This window comes from Misgurnus anguillicaudatus, chromosome 23 (genome assembly GCF_027580225.2).
Source record: "Misgurnus anguillicaudatus chromosome 23, ASM2758022v2, whole genome shotgun sequence".
NCBI classification, from domain to species: domain Eukaryota; kingdom Metazoa; phylum Chordata; class Actinopteri; order Cypriniformes; family Cobitidae; genus Misgurnus; species Misgurnus anguillicaudatus.
The window spans coordinates 16700681-16714283 of record NC_073359.2 but is presented as its reverse complement, the minus strand read 5'-3'; the positions used below and the strand labels follow the sequence as shown (position 1 = coordinate 16714283).

Here is a 13603-nt window from a genome sequence, read left to right as displayed (position 1 = left end):
CTCATTGAAGGGTGTTATTTGTCTATTAAGTTTCATAAAGAGTCTGTCAAACTAATTTCGCTATCCTCTTTTCGCATGACTTGAGAGCATGAGATGTGTCAATGTTTGTGAATGAATTTGTCAGTGAATCCATTTAAAACGGATTCAAAGAATTGAATCATTACTCAAAACATTAACGAAAGTTAAAATGAATGACAATATATAAATACAACAAAAAATTTATGTGCGTGACCCTGGACCACAAAAACAGTCATAAGTAGCATGGTTATATTTGTAGCAAAAGCAAACAATACATTGTATGGGTCAATTTTTATGCCAAAAATCATTAGGATATTAAGTAAAGATCGTGTTTCATGTAGATATTTTGTACATTTCCTACCATAAAATATAAAAAAATTATCATTAGTAATACATTATTAGTACCCTCAAAATCCAGATTTTCAAATAGTTGCATCTCGCCCAAAATTGTCCTATCCTAACAATAAATGGAAAGCTTAAATGTCAAAAAATGACTGGCTTTGTGGTCCAGAGGCACATATTTATGCGTTTTATAGTTATCACCCCGACATTCAATTACGATTTGTATCGTTGTTGGAAAATTTAAGAGGAGGTTTGATCATTTAGGAAGCCACCCTACTTCTATTCTTTATGTTGTGAATGTCTCACTAAAAGAGCAAAACTGACACACAACTGCTTATAGATATGCCACAAACAAACAAAAAGAGACTTTTGTTGTATGAGACTGTGAGGTTAGTAACATCCATGCAAAGATGAAGAGGAAAAATACCCATTATGGATGAAATGGAGCAAGTGAGAAACAAACAGTGCTTAGAGACTTTGGCGTAGCATTAGAAAAGCCCCGGGACAGATGGGAAAACAGATACACAACATACAAGATGGCTCTTTATCTATAAACTATGAGAACATTAAAATGTTTTTAATGGAGCACTAAAGGCCCATTCACACCAAGAAAGAATATTCAGCACTATATTAAATTTAAACTATGTGCTATAATTGAATGTGGCTGTATATAATATCAGTGTTTGAATTTTTTTAGGGCTGTCAAAAGATGAATCGCGATTAATCACATACAAAATAAAAGTTTGTGTTTGCATAATATATGTGTCTGTGTACTGTGTGTATATATTATGTTTATATAAATAAACACACACACACACACATTGAATTTAAGAAAAATTTTATATTTTTATAAACAGCATAAAGTATATATAACCATATAAAATATATATAAATATACATGTAAATGTTTCTTAAATACAAACATTATTGTGTGTATTTTATATGTACGCATGCATGCATGTACGTAGGCATGCATGTATGTATGTATGCATGTAGTATGTACATACATACGTACGTGTATATATACATGTACGTATGCGTGTATGTACGTGTGTGTGTGTGTGTGTGTGTGTGTGTGTGTGTACGTACGTGTGTGTGTGTGTGTGTGTGTGTGTATGTACGTGTGTGTGTTTGTGGGTGCGTGTATGTACGTACGTGTGTGTGTGTGTGTGTGTATGTACGTACGTGTGTGTGTGTGTGTGTGTGTATGTACGTACGTGTGTGTGTGTGTATGTACGTACGTGTGTGTGTGTGTGTGTGTGTGTGTGTGTATGTACGTACGTGTGTATGTACGTACGTACGTACGTACGTGCGTGCGTGCGTGCGTGTGTGTAGTGGGGTGGTGATGACGCAGTGGATAAGACACTCGCCTTTGGTGTGAGAGACCTGGGTTCGAATCCCCTGTGACACACCATTGTGTCCCTGAACAAGACACTTAACCCCTAGTTGCTCCAGAGGCGTGCGAACTCTGACATATATTGCAATTGTAAGTCACTTTAGATAAAAGTGTCAGCTAAATGAATAAATGTAAATGTATGTACGCATGTATATATACACATACACACACACACACACACACACACACAAGTTTACACTTTTTGTTTCAACAATAGTGTGAACGGTCCTTTAATCTTAAATTTTCTTGGTATAAAAAGACCTTACATAAGACCGTGTAAATGCATATGGCTGTGTACCGGCAAGAATCTAGCGATATGCGTCACGATACATGGTTGCGGTGCAATATATTGCGTTACGCTGCTGTGAAGCAGTCATTTCCTATTTTAGGAATATAATAGGATATCATTTTAGAAAAGCTGTCATTAAGAACACACATCATATGCAAATCTTAGCAAACAAATTGTGGCGTGCCCCTATGCAAGCACTTCCTGTTACCGTTTAAGTTCAGAGATAAAAAGAATGCTATCTTATGGTTTGGATGTAAACTCCAAACAAAACGACCGCCGTGAATCTTTATTTAAAATAATATTGATACTGCATTTTTGCAAATCGATACAATATTACCAGAACAATATATCATGATACTGACATGTATTGATATTTTCTTGCACCCCATATGCAACTGTAAAATAAAAAGGTAGTTGTAGGAAAAAAAGGTGAAGCTCGCCATTGCCAAATTGGTAAAAATGCAAATTCACAGAAGGGTTAATCTAAAACAGAAAGGAACAAATCTCAGCTGTTTTGATACCCATTTTTTTTTTACTACACCTGCACTCCATAGTAAAGGCAAACAAGAGCAGCGTTTTAATTTTATGTAGGCAACGCAGTCTCGTAAGCTCAAGTCTCTGGTGGCCGAGCGTACAGCTTTGATAAATGGACTCCTTCAGGAGCTACAACCTAAAATAAAGCCCCTTCAAACCGGTCTCCATTCCTGCAGGAGGTATAACTGACCTACTTACGAGGATAAGCTCTCTTATTCTGGAGGACGAAGAGCCGTAAATGACTGTTTAGCTCGTAACGATGTTTGTTACTTGACCAAAATCCGTAATGTGTATTTCGTAGCTACTAGTTTCTACTTGTGACCTTACCAATTCCTGGGCAGTTATTAGGGAGTCCTAAGTGAAAAGCTAACCAAAAATGCTACAACCACGTCTAACATGCAACGGGAGGAAACCTTTCGAGTCGTATCACATTGTACGTGAAGTTATTTCTGGACCAGGGTGCGTAGGAGGGTTTTGACATGTTGGCTTCCAATCGATGTGCAAGCTTTTGTGATCACCTCAGTTTCGAAGCATTCTCTCAAATCTCTGCACTATATGGGCAGGGGGGGGGGTTTGTTACAGACTTAGCTAATGTTCTGTCAACTTTGCCCTCTGGAGCCCTGATCTCAACAGCTGCCTGTGTGGTAGTGTTCTTTTGAGTGGAATGTGTTTGGCTTGCAGCTCTGAAGTTGAAATGTTTGATGGGTGAAGGTATGTCCTGTTCTGGCTATTGTCAATGAACGGGAACTTTAGAGGGTCAATTGTACAACTGCAAAACAGAACTACGATGGTACTTTTGACTCTCAAATATAGCAATTAATTGATATTCATTTACTTGACCGCAAAATATTGGCAACGTGATTGCGATCAAATTAATCATTTAATTAATCAAGTTTAAGCATCTTATGAACACATTTTAACTTAAGGATGTGTTATGCATACATTTAGAATAACAGAGAAAGCCAAAATGAAAACAAGGATGCAATAATGCGAAGAGGTTAATGACTACAGACATTTGCAGAGAAGTGAGAAACTTAATGGCAGTGGGAAATGAAACACTCTATGAACCACATTCAATTGGCGGAAGCAGACTAGATCAACGCACGATACACAACATGAATAATAAACATGAGAAAACGTAAACGTGGCGGGAGGAGCCATCTACGTTATTTCTACCTGAAAATGATGCTTTGCAAGTCGAAGGGATATTCAATAATCCCTGTGGTTGGGATGCGAACCCTAAGCACGTCTTGCTGAGTCGGCAGATACGATGGGTCTGCGATACGATCCAAATCACTTAGATAGCTAGAGACAAGGAAAGACAGAGAGAGAAAGACAGAAAAAGAAGAATAAAGCATTGCAGCGAGACCTTTACAAGAGCCCGAAAGCTTCCTGATGGCACAGCCTCCTGTTCACTCTACCGAGATTTAGCCAGAACACCCGACACAGGTGTTGTTTAACTCCTAACCTTCAAAAGGAAGGTTTACCCAAACATAAAAGTTCAGTAATCATTTACTCACACAAAAGTAGCTCTTTTGTAGAATATCCAAGCTGTTTTCCATACAATGAAAGTAAATGGTGACTAGGGCTGCAGCTATCGATTCTTTTTGTAATCGATTAATCTAGCACTGAATCGATCGATTAATCGAGTCATCGGATAATTTTTTTGTGTGTTTTTAAACAACCAAAACAAATAATGCATAACGAAAATGACTTGGCTGTAAAATGTTCAAGCATTTGGCTTTTATTTCTAAAAAAAACAGATGTATTTGGCTCCAAGAAATAAGCCTGTTTATTTCAATTTTTTACCCATTTAGTGTTTATAAGTGCCAGTGCCAACAATTAAACACTTTAATTTATTAATATGCACAACAGGTTTCATGCTGTAATCTAGCCCTGACATCAAAGTAAATATCTGGTTTATGTACATTTCTACACCTGCAGCATTTACCATTAGGCTTTTAACATATAATATATCATTTCTGGGGTGAGCCTATTTGCTATGGTAACAACCTGTGTGTATGCGCGCACGTGCACTTGTGTTTGTGCGTGTGCACGCGTTCTGTGCGTGAGGAAGAGTTACACCCCAGTCAGACGTTCAGTTGCTTCATTGCATTTTGGTACTGCAGAAATACATACATTACTTTTCAATAGAACGCTGCATTTGGTTTGCATCACTTGCATTGCGGTGCATTTTAGGTTAAGAATCCGTTCGAAAAATCACAACATCACGTCCCGCTGTATACAGTGAATGCATGCTGAAATTATTGTTGCGTGGCTACATAAGTTTAAGCATATGTGATGCATTGCGCGATCGGTCTGACTCGCGTGAGAGAGAATAACTTCCTTATGCTAAACTCCAATAAAACAGAGATTATTATTATTGAACAAAATATGTCAGATTACAAGTTGCCCATATATGACTGTGGTGCCGTTTTTTGGTACACACAGTGCATGCGTGTGTGTCAAGGGGTTCTTTTTTAATCTATACTGTCCTGCAATTGAACGTGAATACGTTTACTCCTTAAAAACATCAAAGCTAAACATCATATCTAGTCAAACCGCATAACGACATCGCTACAAATACAGTATGGGATTAAAATCAGCGGAAGCTATGTTACCTTGTTTCAGAGACGCTTGGTGTAACAGCAGTGGATGTTTTCAGTTCAGATGCTGAATGTAATGATCCCAAACTTTAGACAGTCTCTCTCTGCCGTTTATGGACATATTCGCTCCGCCATCGCGCCAACTAAATTCAAAATGAACCACGCGCTATGATGTGCTTCCTGAACATTGAACAACGGTCCGTGTGAATCAGATCTTGGCGCGTGTAGTGCGCGTCATAGGAATTTAACGAGGCTTCGAGGCAGAATTTTTGCCTCGAGGAATTTTTTGAATCGAGTAAATCGAGTAACTCGATGAATCGTTTCAGCCCTAATGGTGACCCTCACGGCTGGCTCCTGGTCCCACTCCACTTTCATTATATAGAAACTTTCATTTTGTCGAAAACAAATGCTTTTGTATTCCTATAAGTGAAGTCTGTCATATGGGTTTGAAACAGCAGGAATGGGTGAGTAAATGAAAGACTTTTGGGTGAACTTTTCCTTTAAAGATAAGGCCCTAAACCAACAGCAGCCTGACTGTAAGAATGCGATCAGGGAAGGCAGCAGTGCAGTTGCAGCAGGTTAAAGGTCAGGAGACAGCGGCGACAGTAAGGGTGTGCCGTGAATCGGCGATACCTGAAGATTATATTCTCCAGATCAAAGGGATACTCTATGATCCCAGTTGTTGGCACTCGGACCCTCAGCACATCCTGTTGGGTGGGCACAAATGCCGGACTTGATATACGGTCTAAATCGCTAAGGTAACTGTGGGATGAACCGGTGAGAAGACAGGCATGTACAAGTGTATATACAGAATTACACAATAAGCAAACCCACATGGAAAAACTGAATATTTTTTCTAATGATACATAAAGCTGCGGAAACAACCATGAAATTTCTGACAATGCATATGGCTTTAGGTCATCATGGGAGTAAATAAATGGCATTTTAATTTGTGTGGAGAATAACTATTATATTGAATCAATGAATGAATGAGAATCAACAAAATCAAGCATGCTTTTGGTTTTCGGGGTACGTGTAGAATTTTGTGAATGGCCGGTGTTCAGAAGGTGCAGGTTTCCATGTGGGTAAGAAATATTTTTTAACAAAATAATTTTACAGCATTTAAAAACAGGTCAGGATAGGATATTATAATACCATTATAATTTATAAAAACAACATAAATCAACAAAACTGACGTAAAGGAGAATCATCATTCAATATAACCGATAACTCTAAGCAATAAAATTAAATAGTTAATGCCTACTGATGGCAAACACACTTACTACTTAGTGGAATCAGAGAGCTGATACTCTCTCCTGCGGTCGTAGGCTTCCTGGATGCCTGGATCCGTCCATAGCATCTTTATTGCACTGATGTAGGGCTGGTCAAAGGAGGAAATCTTCTCTACGTCAACCTCGCGCACCAACTGAGCATTGGCCTGTCGATAAATGTGCACTACACAGTAAACACGGGCCCGTTTATGGCTTGACAACTGCGTAATACTAATGACTTCCAAGTGAGATTAGAGCCAACAAGGTCGCAAAACTGTCGAGTTAAAGTTCAAAGGTAATGGCAAAGAAATATTAACTGATACTTTTCAAACCAAAACTTGAGAATAATTAACAGACATCTGACTGTGGTGTGACAGCAATAAAATGTACAAGTAAGGCTTGTTGCGTTCTTTTATAGCCATGTTTACAGCCTATATGGGTATGATTTGTATCTCAGCATCCATCAATGAGCAGGGATTTTCCTGCATGCAACAGTTACCTTGTTGTCTTCGTATTTGAACGGGATTTTGAGATGCTCGGTTGCGCGGATCATGGCCTGCATCGAAGTGAAGATGTTCTGGTAAACTAGTTTGGTAAAGCCACGTTTGTCCTCGTCGGTGTAGCCCGTCCCGTGAATGATGCGCATCTGTTTGATGAACGTGCTTTTGCCGCTCTCGCCTGTGCCTGAGAAAATATTTGAACAAAAAGTAAGAATCAATTAAAGTGCAGGAAAACTGTAAACTGTGTCAATTCATAGAAAAGCTAAGCAATAGGGTTGTGCCGATAGTTGATACTATCGTCATTTATATAGCCAATAGGCTAGCCTTCTTAGCGATAGTTGGCATGTTTGCCCTTTATACTCTGATTGCATACTCTCAGATGCAATCAGAGTATAAAGGGCAAACATGCCAACTATCGCTATGAAGGCTAGCCTATTGGCGCAATCAAGTTTATAATAGCTACACCTCAGATCTAAAAACTAGATGTTATGGTCATGTTTCAGATGACTTAATCTGTATAGCTTTTTTCATTGCCTCAGTTTTTGAACAAAGTAGGGATGCTGGCTTGTTTACATTTATTTCCTCTCCTCGCGTCGGATGTATACTTTCAAACTATGTGTATTCACTAGAAAAACACCAAATTTTAGCTTAAGTAAATTTCTCTTCGCATGTCGCTGTCCGCTCTCTCTCTCTGTGTGTGTGTGTGTGTACGCAAGTGGAGCTCAGGGTCAACATGTGCCCCCGTGCGTGCATGCGGTAGGCTTAGTGCGATAGTCGGTATAACCGGTGATACACGGTGCTTTAGCTTCTCACCGGTTATCACTTGCCCACCGCGACACCATCTTTTACCGTTGTTTTGATTTTTTTATGTAATTAAAGCAACACTATGTAGTTTTTTGTTACCTTTAAATAATGTCTCTAAAATTATTTCAGTGATAGAACAACTTTTAACTGGACAAATTGTACTGTTGCTGCAACCTGAGCAGCCTCATTGCTGCTACAAGCACACTCTAATACCCCATTCACACAGACCTCTGGTCCCAGAAAATACCCGTAAAATTGCCAGACAAGCGTCTGTGTGAACAAAAACTCGTTCCGTTAATCTTCTGGGATCGTTGCCGGAAAGAGGACCTAGTAAGATACGCGGGTAACCCTCTGTGTGAACAAGAATGCCGTAAAGGGCGTGTCGAAGTGAGGACACGCGCGTCATCATCACAACACAAGTTATGGTTCAGCTCCTTACAACGACAGATAACATGCATACCGTATAAACATTCACCACGAGAAATGTTGCAAACTAGATTGAAGCAGTTATCAGGAAATGATATATGAGACGCATAAACAATGACGCACGTGCTGTAGTGAGGACGCGCGTGTCATGGCAACATGAAGTTGGTTCAACTATTAAAAATGAGGGATTTACAACATTCACGACGAGAAATGTCAGCAAACTGGACTGAAGCAGATATCAGGTAAGTTAGCTCGTTACTTACTGCGTTGAAACGGAGATCATTCAGCAGCATAAAAGAATATCGCGTCACGTGCTCATTTGAGCTATAATAAACGAAAATACCCGCATGTCATTCCAACGAGATATATTGTTCAGCTCCTCAAAATGCGGGTTTTAAATGCATATAAACAATTACGATGAGAAATGTCTGAAAACTGTATAAAAGCAGAAATCAGGGAGCTCGTCAAATATCCACTCTGAAGCTGAGATCATTCACCAGCATAGAACTGTGCATTCACGCGCTCCAAACTATAAACAAAAATGCACGCGAGTTGTTTCTGGAGAGAGAAATAATATATAATATGCAAACTTCAGATGCTGTGTAGAAGAGAGGGCGGGACTTTCAACATGTCACGTGTCTTTCCGGGACCATCAGATGCCGTGTAATCTTGGCAGTGTGAACAAGCAAAAACTCTAACTATTCCGGAAAAATCCAGGATGCATTTTACGTGTATTTTACGGAATTTCTGTGTGAAAAGGGCTTAAAAGTGGCGGTGGAGGGTAGAGCACACAGCTCCGCCCCTCCCCCTGCCTGCAGAAGAGTGTCTGATACCAGGCGCTGTTGGGCTTTTCAACCACATGGGGGAGCTCTAAGTCATTTTTACATGGAAACTACAGTGTTGCTTTAAATCATTCCGTTTCATTAGAGAAAGCAAACACTAACAACTGAATGTGTGAATTCAGCGGAGCTGAAGGTCACAGAGCAGCAGGTGTCAGATTTTATTTTTTACTTTGAGTGTGCGAAGCAAGACTGACCAGACGATGGCAGAAGCCGCATGCTTACTTGTTTTTGTTATTATATGCATATTATAATGTTTTCTATAAGCGAGATCATTTTGTTGTTGTGTTTTTCATTAAAGGGACACTCCACATTTTTTGAAAATAAGCTCATTTTCCAGCTCCCCTAGAGTTAAACATTTGAGTTTTACAGTTTTGGAATTAATTTAGCTGATCTCTGGGTCTGGTGCTAGCACTTTTAGCATAGCTTAACATAATTCATTGAATCTGATTAGACCATTAGCATTGCGCTCAAAAGTTACCAAAGAGTTTCAATATTTTTCCCATTTAAAACTTGACCCTTCTGTAGTTACATCGTGTACTAATGCTGCGTTCCAGGCAGGTTTTTGAGCCTGTGAATTACGACTTCAAAACCACGACTCACGACTCTATGCGTTCCAGGCAGCCTGTAACCCGTGTTTTTACAACCTTCTACCTGTGAAAGTGCACTGGAACGGCAGTCAAACCCGTGACTTCCCACCCGTGAACTCGTACTAGATCGATGTACTCCCAGTTCAGAGTCGTGAGTCATGGTTTTGAAGTCGTGATTTACGGGTTACAGGTTGTCTTGAACGCAGCATAAGACCAAAGAAAAGGAAGTTGCTATTTTCTAGGCAGATATGGCTAGGAACTATACTTTCATTTTGGCGTAATAATCAAGGACTTTGCTGCCTACCATGGCTGCAGCAGGCGCAATGATATTACGCAGCGGCAGCGCCCGAAAATAGTCCCTTTGATAACTTTCAATAGCTCAAACAATTTTTGAGCACTGCGTAATATTGCGTCTGCTGCAGTCATGGTACGGAAAAATAGGATGTTAATGCAATCCTACGCAATGCTAATGGTCTAAGCAGATTCAATGCTAAGCTATGCTAAAAGTGGTACCACCAGACCCAGAAATCGGCTGAATGGATTCCAAAATGGTAAAAATGAAATGGTTAACTCTAGGGGAGCTGGAAAATGAGCATATTTTCAAAAAAAAGTGGAGTGTCCCTTTAATAATAATTAAATTAAAACCCTTTAATAATACTAAACCCTTTAGTCAAGCAGGGCTTTAAATGGCACTGTATTTAAACAAAAAACAATTGCCTCTAATTCAAAAGTGAAAGTATAACGTGCACATCTGCATGCGCATTTATAAGCCTCTCCCACCCGGTGATACCGGTATCACCGGGTTTTCCCACCCTGATTAACCGATGGGGAGATTCTGTCACCGCAACAACCCTACCGTGCATTCACTCTTCTGAGACAGGAGTCAGAAATAACAGAGGCAATCGCGATCGTCTAAAATGCTAATGATATTCATTTTTTTGCACACAAACACACATGTAAACACTATGGTAATTTATCGCCCCTAAAAAAACTACCAACGTCATGTCCACCTAGCGCTCGATAAGTCGATATAGTCAATATCGCGACAGGCCTACAGAGCGCATGGGCGTCACGCGCTCAAATTAATGGCATCATGTTTAAGAAGGTTGCGGTTGTGACAGTGTTGCCAGTAGGGATGTCCCGATACCACTTTTTCATTTCCAATCCGATACCAGAATTCCGAATATCAGCCAATACCCACGCGGTTCGCGCCACATGGCCGAAATGAAAAAAGATGCGGTCCGTCATTGGCTGGAAATAACTAGCCAGTTGATAAAACATCTCGGAAAATAGCGTGGACGTGCTTCACACCGCGAGCGTGTATGCGCGTCACACGGCCTAAATGGTTTATCACTGTCTGGAAGCCAGTTGATAAAACGCGTGTCCGTGAGAACTGTAGGTGGACTTATGTTTTGGGTTTATTTAAGCCTGTTATTGTATTAGTCTATAGTTCTTGCAAATTTAAAGTTAGCTGGTAATTTTGTTGTTTGAGCAACCTGCTAGCTAGTTTGCACGTGCCTGTTGATTCAATATAATTGTTGGGCGCTCTTGCTCACGTTATTTATGTGCAGTATTTACATGCTACAGTAGTTACACTCCTTTAAGATAATGTAATTAATAGTGGGAAATAATCCGTTTTTTAAATTTTCACGCCATCATTGTTGCCAGACATTCTACAACATCTACTTAATTTTGTGTTTATTAACCCTTTAGTTTCACTTCATCACGCAGCTATTAAAGACATTTAATTCATTAATAATCTAGTATGTGTTCATTTTCTGTCATAGTTTTTTCAAAATAAAGTTTTATTTGAGCGTTTTTAATAAAAAATATTTTCATTTTCATTATGGCGCATACACCCTGCCCCTTTGATTGCCCCGGAAAAGCCCACACGCCCAACACTACCACCTTAACAAAAACAAATTCTGCAGGAAACCCTTTAGTCCCTGCCTCCACTAAATCGCATAAGCTCAGACCATAGATATAAATGTACATAGATGCCGCATTCGGCAGTTCCAGACACAAAGCTGATGGTTTCATAATGCATATGTGAGTTGCACATATTTTTTCAGCACTGATGTTAACAGGTTAAAGCATTCACATTGCACATGTAAGCAGTTCATGCTTCAGTAGAGCTGAAGCTTTAATCACTTCAGCACAAAGGGTGTGCGGCATCCATACACATCTATGGCTCGAACTACTGATCCACTCGTTCAACTGTGTTGATGTGATTGGTTGCATGTTTTTGACATAGGAATCCGAGGTGACTTCAAACCGCTTTTATTTCATACCAAAAGAAAAAAAAGAGGCATTTTGTATTTTTTCGTATTAGCTAGACACAGTTTCCCCATTCAAAACAGCGAAACAATTATTCATCATATTTGTACAGTTTGACACTCAATCTATATGCATATACATAAAAATATGAAACATGCACACACCGCAGCATTCTGAAGACGACAAGAAACATCTCATTTTGAATTTTCTTGGACCTGATGACTCATGCGAGTAAAATATTTTAACCATCTCCAAAGTTCAACAACACGACTTTCCTGGAACTTGGGAGGTCTTGGACCAGCAGAGGGAAAATCGAGTCACTGTTCCAGTTTTAAAAATTTATCAAGGCCTTGACAATACAGTGTCAACAGAAGTGAAAGTTGTGCTTCGCAAGGTACAACAACCAGTCGCACGAGTTTTATCTCGCAAACGTAATTCCAGCACTGACATCCTTGACAACTGTCATATAACGCAAATAAACACAAGGAGGCCAAATTCAAAACAAGTTTTTAATGTTGTGTACCTACATAAGAGGACCCTTTTAGGTACAGCAACATTTCAGTTCATATGAGCTCTTTACCCATTTACACAAAAACCAGGCGATTGCGATCAGACAGGACACAAAGATGCTATAATGTGGTTGTTATGCAGTTGCTTATTGGCCTACATCAGAAAAACCAGACTCTAAAACTTTAATGCAGAATCTCAATGTATGGGAATGAAAAACTAAGCACTTCTGTCCTCAAACCACATGATCGGAGTTATCCATAGCTCAAATGTTGAAGGACAGGTTATGGACTAAATGTTAACACAAAGTTGTTACGACACGTTTCTGTGGAATCTGACTTCCTGCGTTCATAATACTCAATGAATAGTCACAAGGCAGAGACACAGACATTTTCAATTAAATGAGTCTTTATTGCATCACCAAAAAAACTTTGGAAAGCCATGGCCAATAGATTAGTGCAGATGCTCCAGACATGCCGAGCTTATGTGAGAGATGCTGGTTTGATTCCAGATCCCATTTTCTGTCTTGTCACAATTTTTCATGCTCCATCTTTACTTCAGACTGAACCACAAGTCCACAAGTATCTTGAACTTCAGCAGTTAGTTAATAACACGCTACGCTGGTCTCACAGAGTACCCGGTCTCTCTTCCTCTGCACTGACGGTGGTTTGCCGACAGGACAAACCCATAAAACATCCTGCTTGCTGTTAACCGCTGCTATCCGCCAGCTTCCTTAGCTTGCCAAATAACTGCACCTCCCTGCAACATTACAAAAGCACCGTTGCTCCACAGAAAGCGAACCGAAACTGTTTGCAGATTGCAGGAACACCTTGATCAGGTTTGCTTATAACACATTTTTGAATGGCAATGTAAAGGGAGAGGGAAACTAAATAAATTAAACTAAATAAACGAAATCCGTTGCTGTAAGAAGAAACACGTGCAAATGTCTCAAAATGTGGGAATCTTTAAATAACATGAGAAACAGACAACAGGTATTTTTGGATATTGCTAAATATTATTCCATCTTATAAAAAAACAAATTTACAAATAGTAGTTTAAACTTAAATCGTCATCATTTATGTTATGTAATTTGACAATTCGACAAATGATATTGAATGGGAAATAATGTAGAGCAGGACTTCATTTAACCTAACAGGACATGATTGGTTATCAAGATATTATGCGTTGATATTATTAGCTACTT

General features: G+C 39.4%; 1 protein-coding gene across 2 annotated transcripts in view; it reads right to left on the bottom strand.

Annotated features, from left to right (window-relative positions):
• Window positions 1-13603, bottom strand: part of gna11a (guanine nucleotide binding protein (G protein), alpha 11a (Gq class)) — a 36024-nt gene that overhangs the window by 7832 nt on the left and 14589 nt on the right. The window contains exons 2-4 of one of the 2 annotated variants that reach the window (XM_055217834.2): window positions 6956-7140; window positions 6469-6623; window positions 5819-5947 (exon numbers count right to left, since the gene is read on the bottom strand). In XM_055217834.2, the coding sequence (XP_055073809.1) occupies window positions 5819-5947; window positions 6469-6623; window positions 6956-7140 (469 nt within the window). Of the gene's footprint in view, window positions 1-3755; window positions 3885-5818; window positions 5948-6468; window positions 6624-6955; window positions 7141-13603 lie in introns of both variants that reach the window. The other variant, XM_055217833.2, reaches the window with a different exon arrangement.